General features: G+C 45.1%; 1 protein-coding gene across 6 annotated transcripts in view; it reads right to left on the reverse strand.

Moving 5' to 3' along the window:
• LOC123757958 (late secretory pathway protein AVL9 homolog) overlaps nucleotides 1-27,494 on the reverse strand; it is an 89,839-nt gene that overhangs the window by 44,467 nt on the left and 17,878 nt on the right. For 4 of the 6 annotated variants that reach the window (XM_069338788.1, XM_045741956.2, XM_045741957.2 and 1 more), the window contains 2 exons: nucleotides 25,770-25,959; nucleotides 20,201-20,305 (listed from right to left, as the gene is read on the reverse strand). In XM_069338788.1, the coding sequence (XP_069194889.1) occupies nucleotides 20,201-20,305; nucleotides 25,770-25,959 (295 nt within the window). The remainder of the gene's footprint in view (nucleotides 1-20,200; nucleotides 20,306-25,769; nucleotides 25,960-27,494) is intronic. The other 2 variants (XM_069338790.1, XM_045741958.2) reach the window with 1 other exon arrangement.

A 27,494-nucleotide genomic window follows, 5' to 3' on the forward strand; every position in this document is an offset into this window, starting at 1 on the left:
TATTATGATAGACATCTGCGATTTGAGAAATTATTTGTTATTGGAACAACTCCAGCATGAGCGAGTGGACGGGTCTAATCCCTGTACACACACACCATGCGTTTCTCGTTTCAATTCGTCGCCACAGTTCAGTGACTACGGCTCCGAAATAATAAAATTAATAAATCATTTAATCAATGGTCATTTAACAGATGATGAGATTATACAAAATGTTACTGGCACTGTTGACGTTCCCAGCACCAGCACAGCCGTACCCAGCACCAGCACAGCCGTACCCAACACCAGCACAGCCATACCCAGCACCAGCACAGCCGTACCCAGCACCAGCACAGCCGTACCCAGCACCAGCACAGCCGTACCCAGCACCAGAACAGCCGTACCCAGCACCAGCACAGCCGTACCCAGCACCAGCACAGCCGTACCCAGCACCAGCACAGCCGTACCCAGCACCAGCACAGCCGTACCCAGCACCAGCACAGCCGTACCCAGCACCAGCACAGCCGTACCCAGCACCAGCACAGCTGTACCCAGCACCAGCACAGCCGAACCCAGCACCAGCACAGCCGTACCCAGCACCAGTACAGCCGTACACAGCACCAGCACAGCTGTACCCAGCACCAGCACAAAAGCAGCTGAAGCCAACACAGCAGCAGCGAGCACCAGCAAAGCTGATGCAAACATCTAAAAACATCGTGTGTGAAGTGAACAATTAGAATAAGTGTTAAATTCAAGTGTGTACATAGTGTTAAAATTAAAGTTGCAATAATTCTAATGTACAATAGTTTTCAAGAACTGTATTGTAGTACTCAACATACAGCAAAACCACTTTTAATAATACAGTGCTAACGGCTTAATGCACTGCAGTACCTATTTACTGTAGAGCATTCACAACTTCACAAAACTTCAAGATGGACATAACTCCAACAATAAGGTAAATACATGAATTACAGTATTTTTAGTAGAGTAGTAAAATATAGGTACAGTAAGTAATATGATACAATGCATTTTTATTGTGTACAAGAAAAAAAAGACACTGACACAAACGCCTCTTGAAGGTCACCTCTTGCAACGAATCCAACGCTCCAACGAACTGGGGGTGGTCCCATATAGTACGTTGAATCGAGGTTGTACTGTATATATATATATATATATATATATATATATATATATATATATATATTTATATATAATATTTATATATAATATTTATATATAATATTTATATATAATATTTATATATAATATTTATATATAATATTTATATATAATATTTATATATAATATTTATATATAATATTTATATATAATATATTATATTTATATATTATATTTATATATTATATTTATATATTATATATTATATTTATATATTATATTTATATATTATATTTATATATTATATTTATATATTATATTATATTTATATATTATATTATATTTATATATATTATATTATATTTATATATTATATTATATTTATAGAATAGAATATAGTTGTGTTTTATATAACACAACTATATTCTACCCACCTCAAGACTCCGCTCCAATATAGAAGCATCAAGAAATATGGACCAATAGGCTTTCTACAATCACTTCCATTTCAATACCCATTGTTTCGTGTTCTGTCTTGTGTTGATGAAATTAATACTTTATTAATGCCACCTCTTGTTCTGTCTTGTGTTGATGAAATTAATACCCTATTAATGCCACCTCACCCCATCCACCTCACTCAAATGTAGATATAAAAAAAATCGGAGATGTGTAAGTTCTATTCAGTTGTGTATTTGTAAACTAAAGTCTTTGAAAATGTAATAAATTTTACGAAATGCGCTCGTGTCGCGTCAGACTAGAAATAAAAATGAATTTTGGAGAATTGATTTTTGAATTACCTCCAACAGTGAAAAGAAATGTACGAAAGATTGAGAAAATTCGTGTTAGAATTATAAATCTTACTTTTTCGGTCATATTTATTAATATATGTCTACAGGAAAGACTGCTACCAAAATATACTAATATTAAAATATATATATATATATATATATATATATATATATATAGCACAAAAATATTCAAGGAAGGGGGTGGTAGGAGAAAAGCACACAGAAACTGTATTGGAGGGGATCTAAACATTCCCTCTAATGCGTTATGCGTGGTTTCCTCCGAGGCTATGGGTCCCCCTTCTTCCAGCTAGAGGTGGTACTCCCTTCTATTATTTAAAAAAAAAAAAAAAAAAATATATATATATATATATATATATATATATATATATATATATATATATATATATATATATATATATATATATATATATATATATATATATATATATATATATATATATATATATATATATATATATAATGTCGTACCTAGTAGCCAGAACGCACTTCTCAGCCTACTATGCAAGGCCCGATTTGCCTAATAAGCCAAGTTTTCCTGAATTAATATATTTTCTCTAATTTTTTTCTTATGAAATGATAAAGCTAACTATTTCATTATGTATGAGGTCAATTTTTTTTTTATTGGAGTTAAAATTAACGTATATATATGACCGAACCTAACCAACCCTAACCTAACCTAACCTATCTTTATAGGTTAGGTTAGGTTAGGTAGCCGAAAAAGTTAGGTTAGGTTAGGTAGGTTAGGTCGTCGAAAAAACATTAATTCATGAAAACTTGGCTTATTAGGCAAATCGAGCCTTGCATAGTAGGCTGAAAAGTGCGTTCTGGCTACTAGGTACGACATATATATATATATATATATATATATATATATATATATATATATATATATATATATATATATATATATATATATATATATATAATTATGTTTTCTCTTAAACCATTTTTTCTCATGGGGTACCATAGTCCATTCTCATATTTTCCACATGTATATTATTTGATAACTCTCTCGTCTCCTGTCTAGATAGTACATTTGGAGAACTTTGAAACGGCCCAATAATTTAGATTCTTTATCGCGTCTATATATGCCATATATGTTCTCTGTACTCCTCCTATTTCAGTAATCTCTCCTGCTCTGAAGGGGGAAGTGAGTACTGAGCAGTACTCAAGATGAGACAGCACAAGTGATTTGAATAGTACTGTACAACCATTGTGATGGGATCCCTGGATTTGAAAGTTCTCATTATCCATCCTATCATTTCAATGTTGCTTATATATCATAGCATCACAAACAATGTGTCTTCAGACATTGTGGTACCACAAACAATGCTGCTTCAGACATTATGGTACCACAAACAATGCTGCTTCAGACATTATGGTATCACAAACAATGCTGCTTCAGACATTATGGTATCACAAACAATGCTGCTTCAGACATTATGGTACCACAAACAATGCTGCTTCAGACCAGACCACACACTAGAAGGTGAAGGGACGACGGCGTTTTGGTCTGTCCTGGACCATTCCCAAGTCGATTGTGAGAATGATTCTCAAGTCGATCATTCTCACAATCGCTTTGAGAATGGTCCAGGACGGACCGAAACGTCGTCGTCCCTTCACCTTCTAGTGTGTGGTCTGGTCAACATACTTTAGCCACGTTATTGTGACTCATCGCCTGCTTCAGACATTATGGTACTACAAACAATGCTGCTTCAGACATTATGGTACCACAAACAATGCTGCTTCAGACATTATGGTACCACAAACAATGTGTCTTCAGACATTATGGTACCACAAACAATGTGTCTTCAGACATTATGGTACCACAAACAATGTGTCTTCAGACATTATGGTACCACAAACAATGTGTCTTCAGACATTATGGTACCACAAACAATGCTGCTTCAGACATTATGGTACCACAAACAATGCTGCTTCAGACATTATGGTACCACAAACAATGTGTCTTCAGACATTATGGTACCACAAACAATGCTGCTTCAGACATTATGGTACCACAAACAATGCTGCTTCAGACATTATGGTACCACAAACAATGCTGCTTCAGACATTATGGTACCACAAACAATGCTGCTTCAGACATTATGGTACCACAAACAATGTGTCTTCAGGCATTATGGTACCACAAACAATGCTGCTTTAGACATTTAACACATACAATTTTGAGTTCATATGCATATTTTAGGTAAGAAGAAATGTGTGTGATAAAATTTATACAAAGCAAGTACAATGGGGCCTCTACTTACGATGCTAATCCGTTCCCAGAGACGGATCGTAAGTCAAAATATCGTAAGTCGAAGCGATTTTTCCCATAAGAAATAAAGGGATTTGAATTAATCTGTTCCCCACCCTCCAAAATATTAACATACAAATACATTTTATACTGAATACAATGTTTTTTACTAACTACAATACAGTACCTAAGTTTATCTTATCTTTATGGAGGGCTCTTGATGGCATATGGAAGATGGTGATGAGGGGGGTGAAGGAGGAGAGTTGTTACTGTTTGGAAGGGGAGTCCCCTTCCATTATCACATCAGGCATTGATGTTTTCTCTGGGGTACTCTTTCTCCTACGTTTTGCCTGAATACTACTAGGACCTGGTTGTGGTTCAGTGCTTGTTTGTCTGGGAGCCGGTCGACCGAGCGGACAGCACACTGGACTTGTGATCCTGTGGTCCCGGGTTCGATCCCGGGCGCCGGCGAGAAACAATGGGCAGAGTTTCTTTCACCCTATGCCCCTGTTATCTAGCAGTAAAATAGGTACCTGGGTGTTAGTCAGCTGTCACAGGCTGCTTCCTGGGGGTGGAGGCCTGGTCGAGGACCAGGCCGTGAGGACACTAAAGCCCCGAAATCATCTCAAGATAACCTCCAGACCCTCACTAGAAATTTGTCAAGAGACATTTGTTTTTCCCTTCATTTTAAGATTTGTCTGTATGATGCATCACTTTAGCACCCATAATGTCCTTTTTCTTAGCCAGTATGGTGGATATCGTTGACTGAGATTTGTTGTACTGCCTAGCCAGTCCAACAACCCGCACATCATCTTCATATTTACGAATGATTTCTTATTTCTGCTCTATGGTCATCCTTACATGGGATCTCATATGTTGAGCCTTACCACTGACTTTCCTGGGACTCATGGCATGATATATAATAATTACTTTAATGTTCAAAATGCAAAAAATCACCACAAAAGCGAAATTTCTTTTAGGCGCGATGGTCACTAAGCGGGCAGCTGTAGTAAACTGAGACAGGTTGGCCACGTGACCGGGAACCATGCGCTCGGTCGACTCGAACGTGTACCAACAAATATCGTAAGTCGACGACACCATCAGATGTCAAGTCGCATTTTTCAATGAAATTTACATCGTAACTCGAAATTATCGTAAGTATGGGCAATCGTAAGTCGAGGTGCCACTGTACTGTATATACCATTTAAAATAAAGTAAACATTTTTTATTTATAAGGAGTACTGTACATGTGATATTGCTACGTGGTTATGTATGCATGTAGTACATTTGTGGTCGATATAAAGCCTTTGATTATCCTAAGATTTTAAGGCAAGGCTTAAGGCTGAGGAAGATAAGAATAGCAGAGTGCACACAAGGTGCCATTAATAATACAGAGCAACACCAAAATGAGAATACGTACACATATTTATTGATGATGTATCATCTGTAAGGGCTTATGTTATGGTAATTTCTCCTTATAGACAGCAAACAACGAAAACAAAACCATGCAATAAAGTCAATATAGGGATTGTGCATGAAACATCTACTACTGTCAAAATCATTGTCAGAAACAAAACTGGCAATAAGATACCCATGAAACGGGGTGCATACTCTATGCTGTAATAATTATGATAAACTGTTGTACATAGGTAAAACAACCAAAACTTAAATAATACAAGTATTTAACAGCATACCAATGTCTGTCAGGTCAATAACATCAACAGCACTTGTATCGCACACAGGTACCAGAAGCAGCGCCTTATGAACTTAAGGAGACTAAGCTCATCATTAAAGAAGAAAGCTTCAGTGGGAGTGTGAACAGAGTCTGCAGCCATGAAACACTATTAAACAGAATGAAGAAAATGGATCAGCATTGTGACCCATTCTGCTACACAATTACTTTATATATATAAATTGTTTCACTTTATACCTGATGTCTCATCTTGACCTCACTGATATGAAGCCAGATATGACAGACTTGTTTGAACCCTTCCTCATTCATCTCCTTCATAACCATTAGCCCTGAACATCTCTTTACGCTAAATAAAGCCGTAACATGCAAAATATCTCAAACACAAAACATTCCCTACAAAGAAAATCTCTTCTCTTCTTGATGTTTCTCTTTTGTTTTCTACACAGGCCTCTATGCTGTATAGAAGTGAAAAGTTTCAATAACAGTTGTAAAGAAGTTTGGCACAGCTGTACTGTAATTTACTATTTGTTTTAATTCTTCAGGGAATTAACAAGAGCTTTGAGTTTATAAAACAATTTTTAGTTAATGGCAAACTTAGCAATAATGGATGAATTTGATCAAATGAGTAAATGCCAAAAAATTAGCGTTGAAACGCCATTTTCTGGTAGAGACACGGTGGCTCCCTGGAGCTTATCCAGGCTGATATTGTTGTAATCCACAAGTTAGTAGGAATTATTAGCTAGAGGATCATTACTACAACACTTAACGAATGATGATTGGAAGTACATGTAAGTAGACAGACTATGGATCACATATCTAAGAAAGGTCAATGGATTAAGACCGAAGCTGTTTAGCCAAATTACTAATTCCTGGAAAGAGGAATTATTCTTCGTCAGGCTTCTAGGATCAAGGTTACCGCTCTAGGGATAAGGTTAATCGGATTATACCTTCCTTGAGAGGCGGGGTGAAATGTTTGAGACCATGGCTGACTGGAGTCAGTCTGATTGTGGGAGTTGAACTAGCAAGTCCTTTGGATCCCCGTTTGCGGCAGCAGCGAAGTGTAGCAGACAGCTATGCGAGAACCTGATGTGATCTTAGTGACGAAGTTAAGTCTGCAGTATGTGAGTATTGAATGAAAGACTAACCGGGTGTGGAGCGTTGTAGTAATCATTCCGTATTAGGGACTTAGGCGGAAGTTACGAGTGTGGGTGGTGATCGCGGAGGTCAAGTGGTCTATGGGTATTGGAAGTGTATTGACCTAATAGAGTATGTTAATTAATATAGTATTATTTGTCAGAGTCTATTCTTTGTAATTAAATGACAAAACCCGACGGCCTTTAAATACCTTCCATATGTTCATTCATTGTGTTCCAGTACAAACCTAGTGGTACGCCTCAAGGGTCTGGTGTGTGTAGGAGTATAGGTGGTAGTAACGGTTGCTGAGGCAAGGTGTTATGTGTTGTGTATTCGCTGTGTTCGGAATGAACCGGGGTTCAGCGTCACGACAATATGCTAATGTCAGACTTTGACATCAGTCATGTGTATGGAGTTCTGTGGGCCTACTTGGGGACCACGAGCCAGAACCTGGCCCCCCCCTCAGAGAGGCATGGGAAGCAATGCCCTATAGAAACCCCATGTGGTTGGAAGCATTCTTTGTCTGCCATCGACCAGATCAGGCACCCAGGAAGGTAAATGTCCCAAAACAAACCCCTATTCTGGTGAAAATTGCTACCAAATGCCGAACAAGTGGATAGAACTCCCCAAAAATAAACTAGCAAACGAGCATGACGTCACACGTCACTGCGCCGCTGTCTGTGCAGCTCCCCCCATCCCGGGAGGGGGAAGGGGGAGCCCCAGACCCCCGCCCAGCTATCCACCCTTCAGTTCTGAGGCTGGATGTCAAAACACACGAAAAAATGCTGACTGAGGGAAGGGAGGGATGCCAGGGAGCCTCTGAGTCTCATCCAGGAAATGGCGTTTCATTACATTCAACGCTGGTTTTTCTGGCGGGGAGGCCCTTCGGCTCCCCAGAGCTAACTACCCACAGAGGAAAAGTAAAGGGACGTACCCGGGAGGCGGTCGCTGCTCACTTCTCAACTCTAAGTCGAGACAACTGGCTGCAACCACTGACCCAAAGAGACACAGGCCCTACTAGGCTCTGGAACATTCACGAGATATCGAGCAACCAGGACTCTGTTCGACCGCCAAAATCCCTGCGCCTGAATGTCAGCCCAGGACATGTTGCTAAAACGGCAGCAAGAGCAGCGAACGTGGAAATGCCATGGTCACGGGACGAGACCGCAGGCTGGCTAGCCGTAACAACCCTGAGGACAACTCGGGAGACCCGCACCCACAAACAGGGAAGAAGATCAAACCCAAACCGGAGCATCCCCGGACACAGAAGCCCTGGCGCACAAATAACGGCGGAGGGCAGAAGCCGGACACAGCACAAGATGCACCCCCCCGGCCCGATCAACCAAACAGCAAGAACCGAAGGACCCCTCCGGAAAGCAGCAGTCTCATTCATCGCCAGGAAAAAAGGAGACAGCTGCAGACGAACAACCTATCTCCATGACCGAAGGAGCAGAAAACTCCTGCACGGAAGAGAGCATGAAGCGCTCTGACCCGACCCCTAGAGACCAATGCCAACAAAAAAAAAGAGCCTCCGAGAAACAATCCCAAACCAAAGGGGCTACAACAAACCGTGGAGAAGAAGAAAAGAGAGCACTCTGTCCAATGACCAGGACGGCTCGGGTGGCGCATGAGCAGGCTGTAGGTGAAACAATGCACGAGATAGCTTGCAAAACGGCATAGGCGTAACAACAGTACCGAAAGCAAGCGGAAGTGGCTCTGCCAGCGCCGCACGATACGAGGCGACAATATGTGGCAAGATGACGGCCCTGAACCTCCACAAGAGAAGGACAAGACCATGCCAACAAACGCAGCTACCCAAGAAGGGACAGAAGGAAAAGGAAGGACCGCCAAGAAGAAGCACGCAGGTGGGACACCATCAACGAGGCCACCCAACCACCAACAGAAGGTGAGAGACTTGAGGCAGAATCGAACCAGCCCCATCATGGGCCAAACGAGCCTAGGAAGAGGCGGAGCCGCGGGAAGATCTCGGGTGCGACCACTAAGCAAGTAGAGCCGGAAACTGAAGCCAGCAAAGGAGGAGATGGAACATCTGTACGCTACCGTATAGAAAACATCCCAATGCCAGCAAACCCGCCAGGTCCAAACCTGGCAATAGGAAAGCCAAAAGACACAAACAAAACACACAACAGATAAATTGAGAAAATGAAAAAACACAAGAAAAAGACCAGAAGAACAGCCCCACCACCAACGGCTAGGGACAAGAGCGTAGGAAGAAGATGAGGAAGAAGGCAAGTAGCAAAAGGGAAGGAAAGGGACATGACCAACAACACACAGAGCCGCCGGTCATGTCTCAACAACTCACGCCAACAACACACAGAGTTGCTGAACAAGTCCCAACACAAGACTAAATGGAAAAAAGTGCAAAGGTATGCCACCAGACCAGCACCCGAACCCAGGAGTACGAGCTACGAGGATATGATCACCACATTCAAGACCCTCAAAGGAATTGATAGGGTAGAGAAAGACCGACTACTGGACCCCAGGGGCACACGCACCAGGGAACAATGGTGGAATGAGAGCCCAAATGAGCCATAGAGATGTTGGAAAGAAGTATCACAGTGTCAGAATTGTAGACAAATGGAACTCATGAGGAAGCGATGTGTAGGAGGCTGACACCACACACAGCGTTAAGCGTAAATATGATAGAGCCCAGAAGACTCGGGAACCTGCACATTAGTCGATTGACAGACGAGAAGCTGGACCAAAAAGCCAGAGCTCAGCTCCTGCAAATACAACTAGGTAAGTACAGAGAACCCAATGTATACGGAAGGGCAAAGCCAGGCACTGCATGACGAGCAAGGAATGAGTGACCCAGAGAAGACCATGAAAAACGGGGCCGTGACTCCCCCCCCCCTTGCAACAATTAACCCAGACGAACAAGGAAGGCCTCAGGAAGAAGCACGGAAGGGCCAAACAAAACACCACAACCAATCCCCAACACGCATCCACAGTAAGAAAGCCGCAGCAAAACATCACCTCATAACATCTTGACTAACATTTACCCCAAAACATACACCTTCACCGTTGCACCTCATAATGTGGAGGTGGGGGCCCCTTGCAGGACTCAAGCATGGGTTGGACATGCATAAGAGTGGGACTGGATGGGTATAAATAGGAGCTGCCTCGTATGGCCCAAATTGCCTGCTGCAGTCACCTGTGTTTCGATGTTCTTATATTCGTATCCAAAAACCACGAACCAACGCCTAGCCGAAAGAGACGCCAGACCACATTAACTCTCCTGCAGAACGTAGGTACGAATGTGTCATGACAACGTAGCCAGGAAGATGCCAGGAGCACCGCCAGTGGAAGAAGGCAAAGACGCACATGCAGGAGAAGAGTAGGATAGAGGCGAAGGAGGCGCCCCACACCCATACGCAGGGAAAACCTGGCGTCCTCCCCATAGCGGCAATCCAGAACACCCCCCAGTAGCTATGTGGCATAGACTGGAGAACTGAGAGGAGCAAAAGGCAAAGCACCCAAGAGAAAAGGACGCAGAACACCAGCACACGTGCACACCGGCCACATCAAAACAAACTACCACAGCGTATGCACAGGCAGGGATGCCAGATTTGGGTTGCTAGAAGTCGTGAGCTAAAGAACTATAAATCACGAATTTGACTATAAAACTAGACAAAATATTTTTGTGAACGATTGATTCCCTTTGCAGAGTACCCAGGTCAGCCGTGAACAGTAGCGAAAAGAGTAGTAAGGGGCAAAACATACATAGCATAGCTCTTCATTTGGGCTACTAGTAGCCCAATCGGGCTACAAGGAGCCCAATTTGGCAACCCTGTGCAGCGCAGGACAGGAGGTCCGAACCGCACAACCCGCTCAGCAGGAAGGCGCCAACTAGGAATATTGAAAGAAAAGGAGCAGTGCCGAGACAGAACACGGAGAGAAGATACAATCACGAAAGAATGAAACAGGACCGAAAACCGAGAAGAAGCACAGAGGAGGAGCAACAAGACCTAGAAAGGACCAGAGGGAAGCCACACCAGAAGACGACAGACGTTCCAATAATACGGGAAGCAGCAAAAACCTTCCTGAACCTTCAAGAACATATAGAAGCAAGCGTAAAGCACGAAGGCACATAAAGGCAAAGTCACACCCGAGACCAAAAGTCACGCAGAACCCCCGAGAAGAGGGGAACATGACTGAAGGCCCGTACCAAGAAGAAGGGTGGAGAAACGGAGAAAAGTACCCACCGACAGGACGGAACCGACGGATCCAAGGGACAAGGAACCCGAACACGGGGAGAGGCCGACGCCCAACAACTCGCACGGAGAGGGGGTGGGGGGAAGAAAAAACCCCACTCCTAAGGGTCGATGCCCCTTACGAGAAGCCGAACGACGAACACAGCGATCACCGCACCGACCAGACGATGTTGGTTCTGAAGGCAACGTCGGCTCAGAAACTGGCATCAATGGCCCACCTTGACCAGCTGAACCCCGAGCCCTGGCATGATCCTTCTGAGAAGGCCGAGAACGGCCACCCCGGTGAACCAACAAGTCCGACATGGGATGACAACTAGACGAAGTCGCCTGCAGAAACTGCATGGCTGCATTCTCCGCAAACAGCAAAGGACAAAACAGTGATGAAAACCTAAGAGCCATGGGCCCAAGCAGATTCCAAAGAAAGAGCGAGCACCACTTGACGGCACACAACGCAAGAAGCAAAGAACAGACACCACCTAATTGAGAATTGGCGCAAAGGGTTTCAACAGTGTGGTGGACCCCTGAGCCACCGAGGTCAGCGCACCAGACAAAGGTCCGGCAGTCAATGCCTCCACATCATCCTCAAGCCAGGTGAAAGACGGCTCGAAAAGGGAAAAGAAAAGCAAGACCGAAGCCAAATGCCCATGGGCGTGCAAATCCTCAGCGACCAAGGATGCCGAAAGGGAAGGAACCTGCACGTGCAGCTGCAAAAGGCCAACGTCCCAAGGAAGCACAGGGGCGAACAAGCATGGATTAAGATGCTCAAATTCCCCTCGCCCAAGTAAACCTGCAGAACAAAAGAAGTTTCTCGCCAATCAAGCGTGTGGGTCCAACAGAACCCATGCCACGTCCCCCAATGAAAAGAAAGGGCAGTCTGCCAACCAGGAAAACTCCGGAACCACCAAAGCCACCCAAATACCGGAAAGAAGAACCGAACTCAAACGAGGGCAGATCTATCACGATGGCAGAATCAAGGTTTCGCAGGAGGTAAGCAGCAAGCGCCTCCTGAATCTCCTTAGGTGAGATACAAGAGGCAGAATACCTCTGGAAAGAAGGAGCCGAGGAACCCAAGGGAACATGGAACCGAACCCTGGGAGGAGCAGACCCTAAATCATTCTCATACAAGGAAGGCGAGGTAAGAAAACCCCCTCCCCTTGCAACAACAAGCCCCACGAAGAGGGCACCAACGCTGAAGCAGTCAAAGGGGGGACCAAGCCCCCATTTGAACTCCTCCCCAGCCCTGGAATCCCCCAAATCAGGACCTGGGGGGCAGAGCAGTCCTCCATACCCTCTACCCCTGAAGAAAAGACAGAGTCCAGGGGAAAGGCAAAAAAGAAGGGGGCCTGCTGGTGGGACCCAGAATCCTTGGAAGGAGGAACCGGCTCGAATGCCTCCTTCCCCAACCCGAACGGGACAGCCCCCAAAGCTGCCCGAGTCTCATTACCAACTAACCCTACCCCGATTCCAAAACCCTCAGACTTTTGGGAGCCGGAAGCAGGGAAAGGGGGAGCTGGGTGAACTATGAGAAAAGGACCAGGGAACGTGAACTGAACCAAAGTCGAAGCGACTAACGCCCCCAGGTCTGGGGTCCCTATAACCAAAATGGGGCAGCCTTGGGGCATCCAAGTGAGCAACCAACCTAGCACGTTGCAGCAACCTAAAAATAGCATGCAACGCGGATGCTGCCTGTACCCAAATAGCAATATCATCAGAATGGGTATATTAGAGAACTAGCAAAAAGCACGACTCGCAAAACTTCGGGTCAAAGGTGTCAGTGACCCAAGGGCACACAGCAACCTTCAAACTCGCACGTGGTGAGGTGGAACCCAGAAGACGCATCCATAGGTCTAGTGAGCCCAATGGAATTTTCCAGGGTCCGCATGATGACTGCTATGGGAAGCCCAGGCAAGGTACAGCAAAACCGGCTGGGCCCAAACTAACAAAGGGAATTTGCTAACAGCTGAACCCCTGCGACGTGTACAATCAAGGGGGCCTAGAGGTGGACCACCCAAACAACAGAAGTGGACCTATAGTCAAACCAGGTAGATCCCCTCCAGGCAAGGAAACAAAACTAAGAGTAAAACCCTGGAAAAGAACAATGTCCCCAGAGGAACATAAACTGGCTGCTGCGTTGGTAGGTGAGCTGCGCCGAGCTTGCGTCCCTACCTGCAAATGATACTGCTTCCTACCCAAGACCACAAAAACCCTAGCTGGCTCCAAGGGCAGGGTAAGAGCCGAGCGGTAAAGACCCCTACGGAAGTGGTTCCCAAAAGTTCTACTGAAGGGAACCCTAGAACTCAAGGGTAGTACGTACAGGGTGCCCAGAGAAGAGAACCCTGAGCGCATGCAGCCCCAGTACTATTCAAAGTACACCTGGCCACCGTGCCTCACACATAGCAGAAGCACAACACTAAGGCACACAATTGTACAGAAATATTGAGGTCAGAGTCAATGTCCGCCTAGGACCACATCAGCCAACGAACTGGATGGTTTTGTTGGCTTTGATGGGTAGCCGGCGCAGGGGGACTGGCGGCGCGACAGTGAGGTATGACATTTGCTTGTTTGCTTGTCACCTTATTAAGTTGTAGGGCGAGTTCTGACTCCCTGTTCTGTTTTCGTTCGCAATTTCTCACTTAGTGGGGTTTGTTTTGTGTTATGCCTACCTTTCCGGGTACCAACCCCGGTTGATGGCAGATATGAAATGCCCTCAACCACATGGGAGTTTCTATAGGCCATTGCTACCTTTGCCTCTTTGAGGGGGCCAGGTTCTGGCTCGTGGTCCCTGGTAAGCTGAACTCCAATTGACTGATGACCCAGACTAATATAACATATCAGCCTGATAGCTCCAGGGAGTCGTGGGGTTCCCCTCAGAAAAAATTACTACATTATAGTGTTTCAGCAAATTATGGCAATTTAATAAAATAACAAAATTAAATAATATTAAATAATGGTTAGCAAAAAAGAAAATGCAAGGATTACCATACTAAATCTATCAACAACATTCTTCACACGTACATCATTATGGTATGATAAATTAGCAAAATAGTGACTCACAGAAGCATGTGCACAATTCAGATGATATAATTACAAACCTCAATCATTTAACCCAAGTTATCTTACCGTGGCAGAATTATTAGTAACTTGCAATTCTCATGCCATGGTTAACCCTTAAACTGCTCAGCATAAGGGGGCAGGGAAGTGAAAAATAATCAAATTATGTAAAAATTACTTAAACATTTAAACAAATCTCCAACTTATTGGCTTCAACACTGTGAAACTTTCCTCATAATATTTTCAGAAATTGATTTTAGATGAATATTTAAAAAAAAAGAACGCTTTGTTGATAAGGAGAACAGCTCATATTAACTGAAATTGATGGATAATGCAATAATAAAGAGATGCAAGCACCTGTTCGACACACAGAGAAAGAAGAATAGTAGTAAGAAGTGTCTACAAAGTGGATATGCAGCTGGTGCCTTTATAGCTTTGGTGAATAATTCATAATAACACAAATAATAATGAGTAAGTATGTTATTATGCAATATTTTGTTATATATCATAAATACACTGCCCAATGTTATTATCAGTTATTTTCAATAATGTCCAAAAAAACAGCATTGAATGTAATGGAATGCCATTTTCTGGGCGAGACCCGGAGGCTCCCCGAAGCTATACCGGGCTGATGAGTATATATTAGACCGTGGCAACAGTCAATCAAAGGAGTTCTAAGCCAACCAGGGACCAGAGCCAGAACCTGGCCCCCTTCAAGAAAGGCATGAGGAGCAATGGCCTAAAGACACCCCCCTGTGTAATTGGAAGCAGTCTTTCTCTGCCATCTACCAAGTCAGGCACCCAGAAAGGTAGGAATTTCAAAACAAACTACTGCTGGCCAAAAAAATGCAAACCAAAAGCCGAAAAAGCAAACAGAACTCCCCAATAAAAATCCGGGAAACAGACATGACATCACCACAACTGCCACACATCCATCTGTACAAGCCCCTTCCCCGGGAGGAGGACGGGTGGAAATCCCAGACCTCCACACCAGCAACTCTCTCTTCAGTTCAGAGGCTGAGTATCAAAAACGGGAAAAAACGCTGGGGATGCCGAGACAGGCTGTCCGCCAGGACGTTTGACACCCCCTGAACATGAACCGCCAGGAGAGCCAAACCCCCGAGAACTCAGCAGACGAGTCACTCGGAGTGACCATCTCCAAAGAACCAAGGACCTCATCGAACCCCAGCGGTTCAAGCAATGAACCACCGAGGAGCAGTTCGAATGGAGCCAGATCATTGCTCCTCGAGCGACCCGAATCCTCTGAAGCAAATGCCACACCGCCGCAAACTCCCATGCCGTGCTGCGAGCTCGACGAAAGAACGAACCCCACTGACCCTGGCCAGCCTGGTGAGCACTTGTCACAAAACCCCAGCCAAGAGATGAGGCATCCGTGAACACATCAAGCGAGGGCTCGGGGAGGTGCCTTGGCACAAAACCTTGAAAAACCTGCAGAGGAAGTTGGCGACACAGCAGCAAACGCAAGGGTCCCGGGTTCAGAACCCATTGATCGCGAGAGTGGCGGAATGGACAACCTCGAAGACACCAGTACATCCGCCGAAGCCAGATCCAACCCGATGGGTAGACCAGCATGGCGAAGTTCAGGCTCTCGCACAGCCGCTCGAACAACTGATGTGTGACCTGGGTGCCCTCCAAAAACAGCCGGAGGCGGGACCACAGCCACAACAGTGTTGCCGGAGGGAGAGACAAGGAAGTGGTCCGTGAGTCCCAGACAAGACCCAGCCAAGTCCGAACCTGAGAGGGAACCAAATGGGACTTCCTCCAGTTCACCAAAAACCCGAACCCGGCGAGCTGGGAAAGAACCATATTCCTGGCGCGCAGACAACACAGACTGGCTGGGAACCCACACCAGCCAGTCATCGAGGTAAGCCAGAACCCCAACTCCTAACAGACACAAACAGGTCACCATGACCCGGGTAAGGCGTGTGAGCACTTAAGGTGCCAGATTCAAGTCGAATGGAAGGCAACGAAAGTGGTAAGCTTGTTGCCCCACGACAAAAACCGAGCTAGTCCCTGAACCCTGGATGAATCGGGACGTGCCAATACGCGTCCCAGAGGTCCATAGACACCATCTAGGCACCCGGTGCCAAAAGCACCCGGACCTGAGACAGTAGTCAAACGAAAGGAGGAGCAAAAGACTTTGGGATTCAGACTAGACAAGTCCAGTAGGAATCGCAGACCCGCACAACCCTGTTTCGGAACTGAAAACAGGCGGGAAACCCACCTGAGGGACGTTGTCATTTCGACCACACCCAAGCGAACCCACATCCATATAACCTAACAGAGTACAGGAGAGGAGGCCTGCCCTATCAGCACCGATCCCCCCAAAGGAGGAGGAGTGATCCAACACCACTGCAGGCTGGAGGAAACGACCCGAAATGCCCACGAATGGTGAGACCAGGCGAGCGCAACCAGCGCGAGCCTCCCCCCTACCGCCCCGTTAACGGGGCAACCCGCTAAAGGGCCAACGACCCCTACGAGAGCCCAACCGACGCTGAGAGCGATCACTGCTCTGACCAGACGCCGACAGCTCTAGAGAAGGTGCCGGCCCCGAATCTGGCACTACTGGCTTATGACGACCGAAGGAACCCCGAGACCTGGCACGACCCTGACAGGACCTCCATGGGCCCCCCCGAAGAACCTACAAGTTCGACAAAGGCCATCAACTAGATGAAGCCGCCTGCAGAAAATGCACCACCGCAGACTCTGCAAACAGCAACGGACAAAAAGGGGATGAAAATCTAAGAGCCAGGGCCCAAGACGATTCTAAAGTTTTGATGAGCACCGCCTGTCAGCATGCGAGACGAGAAGCAAAGAACAAACACCGCCTCCCTCAGAAACGGCGCATACAACTTCACCAAAGCAGCCGGGACACGAGTTGCCAAAGCAAGCCCACTGGACCCTGTCCCGGAACCAGTTCGAAGACAGCTCCAGCAGGGAAAAGAAGTACAAGACCGAAGCCAAGTGGCTCACGGCGCACCAATCCTCAGTCACCAGGGATGCCAAAAAGGAGGGAACCTGCACGTGAAGCCGCACCCGGCCGACATCATAAGGAAGGACGGGGGCGAACAAGCACGCATTGAGGTGCTCCAACTCACCCCTCAGGAAAACCTGAACGACCGTAGGCAACTCTTGCCATTCAAGTGCGCAGTCTGATAGGACGAATGCCTAACGAAGAAAAAGCAGTCTGCCAGCCAGGAAGACTCCTGCATCTTGTAACGCACCCAATAAGGAAAAGAGGAGCCAAACTCAAAAAATAAGATGGCTTCAATATCGAGGCATAATCTGGGTCTCGCAGGAGGTAAGCCACAAGGGGCCTTCCACACCTTCCTCGGTGGGATGCAGAAGCCAAAAACCTCCAGGAGGAGGGAACAGAAGAACCCAAGGGAACTCGGAACCGAACCCGGGTCAAACTCTTAACAAAATTGTACAGGGAGGGGAGGATAGGAAAACCCCTCCCCCTGTAACAACATGCCCCGCACCGAGGGTACCAAACACCCAAGCAGGGACCAGTGGGGCCCAGCCCCCCCCCCCCCCCCAAGTCAACTCTTCCCCGGCCCCGGAATCCTCCACGTCAGAACCCAAGGCTGAACCGTCCTAATTGAAGGTTCGAGCCGGTCAATGAACCGGCTCATTGAAGATAACCCTGAAGCCGCAAAGGCAGTACTTATGGGGCACCTAGGGAAGGTAGCCCTAGATGCATGCAGCCCCAGTACAAGTGTTACTCCTGGCTCACACACCACCAATACAGAGCAACAACACCGCACTGCAGCACTGCGCAAAGAGTGAAGCCAGAGCGATCGACCATTCACCATCACAACGCCCTTTGAACTAGGGAGAGTTGCCGGTGTGGAGGTCTGGGATCCCCCCCTCCTGGGAAGCGGGGGGGTTTGCTCAGACGGATGCGCGGTGGTTGTGGTGGCGTCATGTTTGTTTCCTGGTTTTTGATTGGGGGAGTTCTGTTTACTTTTTCGGCTTTCGGTTTGCAATTTTTTGGCCAGCAGTAGTTTGTTTTGAAATTCCTACCTTTCTGGGTGCCTGACCTGGTAGATGGCAGACAAAGACTGCTTCCAATTACACAGGGGTGTCTCTAGGCCATTGCTCCTTGTGCCTCTCTTGAGGTGGCCAGGTTCTGGCTCTGGTCCCCGGTAGGCTTAGAACTCCTTCGACTGACTGTTGCCATGGTCTAATATATACACATTAGCCCAGTATAGCTCCGGGGAGTCAAAGGGGGCTCTCCACAGAAATTTTTTTTTAGGGGAATTTTTTTTTGTTTTAGGTTTTTAGGTTTTCCTCCTTTGTTTATTATTTGAATTTGTTGTAACCTTTACATCCTGGAGAGTGCATACCCGTCCTTAACTATGTGTAGACAGTATTAAATTGGTCTACAAATAAATCAGTAACAACTCTTAGAACTTGGGAATTTGAATTTTTTTTGGCTGATTTTTTCACAGATTTCAAACTATTTTCCTTGTTTTTTTAATTTGTTTTGATGATTAGGGACACGATTAGGGCTTTTTTACTTATATAAAGTATACCCTAAATATATCCTTTAAATCATTATAATTATTATAATTATCCCTATATATTTGGGGGGTGTATTTTTTCTTGACTTCATTTCTACACACATTGACTTACAACTTTCACATACTTGAGTACGAATGCCAAACAATGTTTATTACAACATACAAGTAAATTCATGAATTAGAACTACCTTATTCATTGTCAATAACGTCAATTTCAATTATACTGTATCTATAACTAGAATTTCAAATTCAGTATCCAAAAACCTAGTTTCTGACTGATTCTCACCATTTTTACATATAGTGTGCACAGCTGTCTGTTCTACAATCCCTATAGAATTGATTTTTCATATACAGTACTCTAAATGTTTTGAGTTATAAATTTTTGTTGTTTAAATTTGTGCGTATTTCAAATGTCATATTGACAATTTTTTTTTACAGTAAACAATACTGAAAACCCTATACAGTATTCAAAATATATGAAAAAGAAGATCATATGCTATTCTGAGAGCATAATAGCACCAAATGAACAATAGGTGATATTTTATATTTTTGCAGCCGATTTCAAAATACTGTACTGAAATTTCAATATTCAATTTTATAATTATTTTTTTATTTTCTTGTTTTTCAAGTTACACTGGTATCATTTAGACAAAGTTGGAGCATTTGCCTAGTAGATTATGTCCAAAAATTTGAAAGAGTTTCAGAAAATTTAAAAAACTGAGCTCAATGTCACACTTCATATGACGTTTTGTGCAGTTTAGGGGTTAAGAAAAAAAGAACATATTATATAATCTTATTCACTGTATTAGTATATTCTACTCTATATTATGTATTAGGTACCACCTACAGCACTCATTCTCAAGTGACTGAATAAAGCAGATATTTATCATTGTAGCAAGTGTGGTTGCACAGTGCACAAGCTTACATACATGAGCTCAGCAGGTGTGACTGCACAGTGCACAAGGTTACATACATGAGCTCAGTAGGTGTGGTTGCACAGTGCACAAGGTTACATCCATGAGCTCAGTAGGTGTGGCTGCACAGTGCACAAGCTTACATACATGAGCTCAGCAGGTGTGACTGTACAGTGCACAAGCTTACATACATGAGCTTAAATGGGCAGCTATGCCCTCCAAAACTTATAATGTTAGTTACAGTATCCTGTTTTATTTAGTTAGTTTAACCAATATTGCTTTAAAATTTCAGCTAGTGTTATTTAATCATCATGAATGTTGTAAGTTGCGGCAGGTTGTTGAAGCACCGGTCAGTGGTTTGCTGTACAGTGAGAGCCTTTTAGGAATTGTCTTATTGGAGCAAAGAAGTACAGTATAATGCAGCTATTGTGCTGCCAGTCAGGAGAGCTAAAGTTTCATGAGGTTTACCTGCTCACCCGGGAAACCAGGGCATCTTCTGCATAGCACACTTCCATGTAATCAGCTTCATCTCGACTAGGCTGCAGCATTACAAAGCCTAGGGGACCTCGTGACCTGGCAGTGCCACCATATGTAGAAAGATAAACTCATGCCAAAGACTTTTTTCTTAAAGACCTGAGTTCTCATTAACATTCATAAGACCCATAATAAACTACTGATAAAATTGTTGTAAATATCAACTTCAAGCTGTAACAAATATTAATCAAATCAATGCTATCTTAAAGAAAATTATAATAAACAAACCAGCTTATCACCACCCTGAGCCCAGTGATGAATTTATGTGAGAGAAACAAATGCATGCATGCATGCATGCATGTATGTATGTATGTATGTATGTATGTATGTATGTATGTATGTATGTATGTATGTAATTACCCAAGTGTAGTTACAGGATGAGAGCTACACTCGCGGTGTCCCACCTTCCCAGCACTCTGTCATATAATGCTATGAAATTACTGACAGTTTTGGCCTCCACCACCTTCTCACCTAACTTGTTCCAACTGTCTACCACTCTGTTTACATAAGTGAATTTTCTTATCTCTCTCCGGCATCTGTGTTTGGCTAGTTTAAATCAATGACCTCTTCTTCTTGAAGTTCCAGGTCTCAGGAAATCTTCCCTATCGATTTTATCAATTCCTGTTACTATTTTGTATGTAGTGATCATATCACCTCTTTTTCTTCTGTCTTCTAGTTTTGGCATATTTAATACCTCTAACCTCTCCTCGTAGCTCTGTGCCATGGCAGAATCCTCAAAAAGCAGAGGACAAAAAGGCGAAGACATCCTAAGAGCCAGGGCCCAGGCCGATTCCAGGGAGGAGGCAAGCACCTCCTGCCGACACGCGAGCCGGGAAGCACAGAACACGGGAAACAGCATCCAGCAGGATCGGCGCAAACAGTTTCAGAAAGGCAGCCGCCGAACGGGCCTCTGAGCCCAAGGCACCGGACTCAGGGATGGCCTCGAGCGCTCCTACATCCTCCACAATCCAGTCTGAAGACAGCTCCAGGAGGAAAAAGAAACGCAAGGCCGAAGCCAAAAGGCCACAGACATGCATGTCCTCGGCAACCTGCACAGTCAAGAGGGAGGGAACCTGCACATGGAGCTGCACCACGCCCACATCCCAGGGAAGTGCAGGGGCAAACAAGCACTCATTGAGGTGTTCCAGGTCACCCCCCCCCCAGGAAAATCTGAACTACTGTCGCAGCCTCGCACCACACAAGCATGCGGGTACGGCAAAAAGAATGCCGCAACGCAAACTCCTCCTCCAACGCAAAGACAGGACAGTCCACCAGCCAGGTTGACTCCGGAACCTCGTAACGGACCCAGAGAGGGAACAAGTCCCAAACCTGAACGAAGACAGATCCATCACCGAGGCATAATCTGGGTCACGCAGGAGGTAAGCCGCAAGGACTGCCCATACCGCAGAAGGTTGGATGCGAGAAGCCAAAAGCCTCCGGAAGGACGGAACCGACGCACCCGGGGAGACACGGAACAGAACCGGGGGAGGGGCAGACACCAAATCCAATTCGCACGCAGAGGGGGGGGGGGGGGGAGAGAACCCCACTCCTTGTAACAACAAGCCCCGCTCAGAGGGTAGAAAAACCCAGGTGGGGTCCAGCGGGGCCCAAGGCTCCCCCAAGTCAGTCCCTCTCCCGCCCCGGGATCCTCCTCCGCAGGACCCAGGGCCGAGTCATCTCTCAAAGCACCGGCCTCAAAAGACAAAGTCAGCGTAGCCGCATAAGCTGAATGGAAAGGGGCCCACTGGTCAGACCCGGTGGCTTCGGCAGGGAGACTAGACTCGAATGCCTCCGTTGCCACACCGGAAGGGGCATCCCCCAAGACTGCCCGAGCCTCAAGACCATCTAAACCCTGCTCCGGCTACGAAACCCTCAGACGCTTCGGGGCTGGAAGCAAGGGGGGGGGGGGGGGGACAGAACAAACCACAAGGAGGGGAAGGACAAGGGGGGGGGGCGGACTGAACGAAGGTCGAAGCGATCCCCACCCTGTATCCATGTAAGCAAAACAGGGCAGCTGCGGGGCATCCGGGTGAGCAACCAACCGAGTGCGTTGCAACAACCTAAAACGCGCATGCAACGCCTGCGCTGCCTGTACCCTCATAAGATCATCACCAGATTGGGTAAATTGAGTCAGTAGCAAACAGCAGAACACACAGGACTCAGGGTCGAAAGTGTCACCGACCCAACAGGCAGCGTGACAGAGGCAAAGACAGTGAGGGGTCACCCTGAGACAAGGGGACCGAACAACCCTCAAACTCGTACGAAGCGAGGGGGGAGGACCCCGGGGTCACATCCATTGGACCCACACGCCCCAGGGGATTTCCAGGGCCCTGAGCGCTTAACGAGACTCATGCCCCAGGTAACCCCAGAAAATAATTGATTTCTTCATCATTCTTGCTCTCATTTAGACGTTTTGCCTCGACGGGTTCAGTTTTAGCTTCTCTCTGTCTTCTTTTGAAAGATCTCATCTTAACGACCATACTTTCCTTTCCTCATCACTTCATAATTTTCTAGCATTCCTTAGTACTTCTTCCATCTGTTTGGCACCATTTAGGGTGATCCTCCTCAATCTTTCCCTTTTACGTACTTTCCAATACTCCTGTAGTTGCAGACATTCTCTATGGTAGTAAGACCTTCCACGAGGCCAACAATTTTATCTACTACTTTCTCTTTTCTACAGCTCATTCTGACCGAGATATTATCTCCTTTTCTTTGCAACCAAAAATTATCAGGGACTTACTTCGATCAACTGTGTTTTGCACGAATTTAGGATTTGATGCCAGTTCCTTTCTGACTTCCAGCCTAATGTTTGTTTTGTCCTGGTTGCTGCAGTGTTTGGCTTCCTTTACTGCTTCTTCTATTTTTTCCTTCTCCTTGGCCACTTGTGCATAGGCGAGTTGAATATCTTTCTTGCACTGTTCTATTCCCTGTGCAACTTCCTCCATCTGTACTGACAAAAGCTGTTTTTCCTGTTGAATTTCCTTACCTAATCTATTGTAGTCATTTATGTTTAAATTTGCTTTAACTTCTTCCAAAGCTATTTCTAAGATTTTATTTTCCTCTTCCATGGCTTTGCAATTTGTTTCCAACTGATTCTTGTCCTTGCATAAGTTTTTCACTAACCACTCAAGACTTAAAACTTTGCTACTCAAGTGGTCATTACTTTCTTTCAATCTGGTGATTATTTCTACATGATAGTTCACTATAATATCTAATTTTGCCAACTTGTTGTATAGACTGCTTATATCAATGCTTTCTTCATTAAAACCCCCCAAATCTAGCTCTGTTTTGTTTTCCTTCTTGCCGGCGGCCATCTTGAATGTTGTTGTCTGCTCTGTGAACATTAAGCCAACTTTTTCTCATCCAATTTTTTACTTCATTTGGCACATTCGTGTTATCTCGCCTATTTTTCCAAAGCACTACACCTTTATGTTCTTTGGGACACCACTCACTATCATCAACCTGTACTATACTTAGGAATTGTGAAATATTCTGGAGCTCTTCTGATGCAGGTGTTGACACAAGGGGTGTCACCTTTTGAATCCCTAGGATTCAAATTTGAATTTTGGTTTGTGTGTGTGTGTGTGTGTGTGTGTGTTTTGTTTATTATTTAGTTGGGTAGGGTGATTAGGCTGAGTGATGGGACCGTCAAATCACTCGGTGTTGGGTAAATTGGGTAAAAGTAGAAAGAGGGTGTGTCTTCACAGTATATGTAGAATGTTGCTAGTCTCCAGAAATGTACATACTTACTTGGACTAGGATTACTACAGTATTAAGAAGGTCTTTAATAGATGTGTCGTAAAAACTGCACCCTTCCTCACATCTAGATCATTGGCAATATTACGGTACTTATAATTCACCTGTAGTTAGTTCTGAGAGTTCTTCTACTTCCCAAGCCCAGCCTGAAGCCAGCTTCTCTTGTATTAACTTGATCTGAAAAGCTGTTATTTGGAAAGCCCACAGGATTACATATCCATTAGAACCCAACTAACCCAACAGTAACTGCAGGAACTTCTCCAGTTGTTTCTTGAACACCACCACTTGTGTTTCGGCAATATTTCTTATACAGTATTTGATGGAAATAGGGTGGAGAGCCAAGAACCTCTGAAATTCATGCAGTGTACAGTACTCTGATTGTGACTATGGCTCAGCTGCTGGGGCCCGACAGCTGAGTGGACAGCGCTTAGGATTCGTAGTCCTGAGGTTCCGGGTTCGATCCCCGGTGGAGGCGGAAACAAATGGGCAGAGTTTCTTTCACCCTGGTGCGCCTGTTCACCTAGCAATAAATAGGTACCTGGGAGTTAGACAGCTGCTATGCGCTGCTTCCTGGGGTGTGTAACAAACAGGAGGCCTGGTCGAGGATCGGGCCGCGGGGACGCTAAGCCCCGAAATCATCTCAAGATAACCTTGAGATGGCACCTATACTCTTCACTGGGTCTATTATACATTTACTACCAACCATATCTTTTGCTCCAGTAAAGTGTTTAAACTATTACACATATTTGAGGCCTGGTCTTCTAGTATCACAATGACATGATGCACAAAGAATGGGGTAGCAACAAACTATACCTTACATTGGAGGGCTAGAGAACCCACAAGCATGTATTTAACTATGGGTTATAGCCATGTGACTCATTCTAAGTCTGGAGAGCATCTTAATGGGTTATTAAGTTCATTTATGGCAAAACACTATAAGTAAACCGAGGATTTTATATTTTCATAATTTACTTTTTGTTATATTCCATCTATACTACCAAGTATATGTGATGAGCTCAGTTGCGAGATTTTTTAAGTCCTCATATGGGCAGGATAGGGTGGGCTCTGTAGGCTTTACAAAATGGTACAATCTAAAGTAACTCCTCACCCTTTTTTCATATACTGTACTTAGTCTAATCCTACCTTATGTTGCCTGTAACATAAGGTAGGATTGGCAACATAATTTTCATCATCATCATAATCATTACTCCAGGCAGGCATCAACCACATAGAAAGAAACAGAAAGGCATGAACTAAAAAAAAGATTTCCCCAAAAAGACAATCCATTCATTTATCATATTGTCCACACTGCAGCAGCATATAAACCACCACTGTCACACTCCAGCAATACATTCATAGCAGTGCCAAACCACTTCATACAGGTGTAAAGTTCTTTCCATAACTTGTCATTAAAATTGTCATATACTTAACCTTAAACTGATTCCTTGTAGTATTATTTCCTCCTACTTTTTGTGCACTGGTACCACTCAACCCGACAATTTCTCACACATTCCCTTTTCACTTTCTTCAATCCGACACTCAAATACATTCCCTTAAGCACTCCAACATCCATTTGTTCACCAAAGACCAAACCATCTTGGTAAACTCTTGGCAGTCTTATGATTCATGCCCTTCACATTTTTATACTTATGAAAAATATCAGGTAAGAGAACTATACATCACAACTTTTAAATAGTTTGTATTAGATATAAAATATTACATAATTTACAGTACTGTATGGACCAACCTCAGAGAAGCAGCATGAGCCAAGCCATTGGGAAAGTTGTCAGGGAAGAGTGCCATAAGTGAGGTGATGGTGCGAACCAGCGGGCCAACGGGACTGTGATAGAAGAGCACACGTCGCTCCAAGAGTATCATCTTGAACAGCACCAACATGTTGCGACCAAACACTCTCACCGCATCAGATACAAAAACTCCTGTTACACACAAACCAAACAAAACTTTAATTATTTTCATATTTCAGGATTAAATATTTTATCTAAGTGAATCTATCAGTAATGGAGGACTTAAATTTTGATATTGCTTATGATAAAGTAATATGATTTAAGAAAAAAAAAGCGTTGAATGAAATGAAATGCCATTTTCTGGGTGAGACCTGGAGGCTCCCCGGAGCTATACCGGGCTGATGTGTATATATTAGACTATGGAAACAGTCAATCGATGGAGTTCTTTAGCCTACCAGGGACCACGAGCCAGAACCTTGCCCCCCTCAGAGAGGCATAAGGTGCTATGATAGCCTATAGACATCTCCATGTAGTTGGAAGCAGTCTATATCTGCCATCTACCTAGTCAGGTACCCAGAAAGGTAGGAATTCCAAAACAAACTACAGCTGGTGAAAAAACTGCTAACCGAAAGCCGAACGAGCAAGCAGAACTTCCTAATCAGAAAACAAGCAAACAAGCATGATGTCACCACAGCCACCACACCACTGTCTGCACAACTCCCCCCTCACAGGGAAGGGGAGGGGGGGGGTCCCAGACCTCCTGTGCCAGTTACCTAGCCCCAGTTCAGAGGCTGAATATAAAAAATGTGAACAAAACGCTGACCGGAGGGAGGGAGGGATAGATGCCAGGGAGCCTCCGTGTCTCACTCAAAAAATGGCATTTCATTACTTTCAACGCTGGTTTTCTGTGGAGACCTCCTTCGGGTTCCCGGAGTTACCTAACCAATGATAAAGTAAAAGAGGGACTTACCCAGGAGGCGGCCGCCACTCGCTCCTCAACTCGAAATTGAAACAACTGGCTGCAACCTGCGACCCAAGACTACACATGCCCGAGAAGAGCCAGGAACACTAACAAGGTACTGTGCGGCCAGGACCCTGTTCGACCTCCAAAAGCCCCGCGCCTAAATGTCAGCCCAGGACATATTACCAAAAACAGCAGCCAAAGTTGCGAACTTACAAACGTCATGGCATGGGGATAGACCACAGGCTGGCTGGACCGAGTAATCCTGCAGACGACTTGGGAGACCCGCACCCTGGAACAGGGAATAAGGGAAACTAAGTAAAAAACCGGACACAAAACATGATGCACCCCACGGCCGAACCAACCAAGCATCAACAACCCAAGGACCCCCTAAAAAAAAAGATGGCTGCAAACGAACAAACGAACCACCAGAACCGAAAGACCAAAAACCCCTGCGCCAGAGGAGAGCATGAAGCTCCCCAACCCAACCCCCAGAGGCCAATGCCAACAAGAAAAGAACCTTAGAAAAGCTAAGGGAGGCCCAGGCAGGGTACTGCTAACTGGAGCCCAAGCCTACCAAACACCTTACTAATAGCTGAACCCCCGGAGCGTGTACACTCACAGGGACCTAGCAGGGGGTACCACCTGAATAGATAAGAGTACTCAGTACACAGGGGGACAATAACCAAGGCAGACCCCCCAACAGGCAAGGAAACAAAAAGAAAAAGAAAACCTCCGCAAGAGGACAGCGTACCCAGGCGGAACA

This window comes from Procambarus clarkii, chromosome 40 (assembly GCF_040958095.1).
Source record: "Procambarus clarkii isolate CNS0578487 chromosome 40, FALCON_Pclarkii_2.0, whole genome shotgun sequence".
NCBI lineage: Eukaryota > Metazoa > Arthropoda > Malacostraca > Decapoda > Cambaridae > Procambarus > Procambarus clarkii.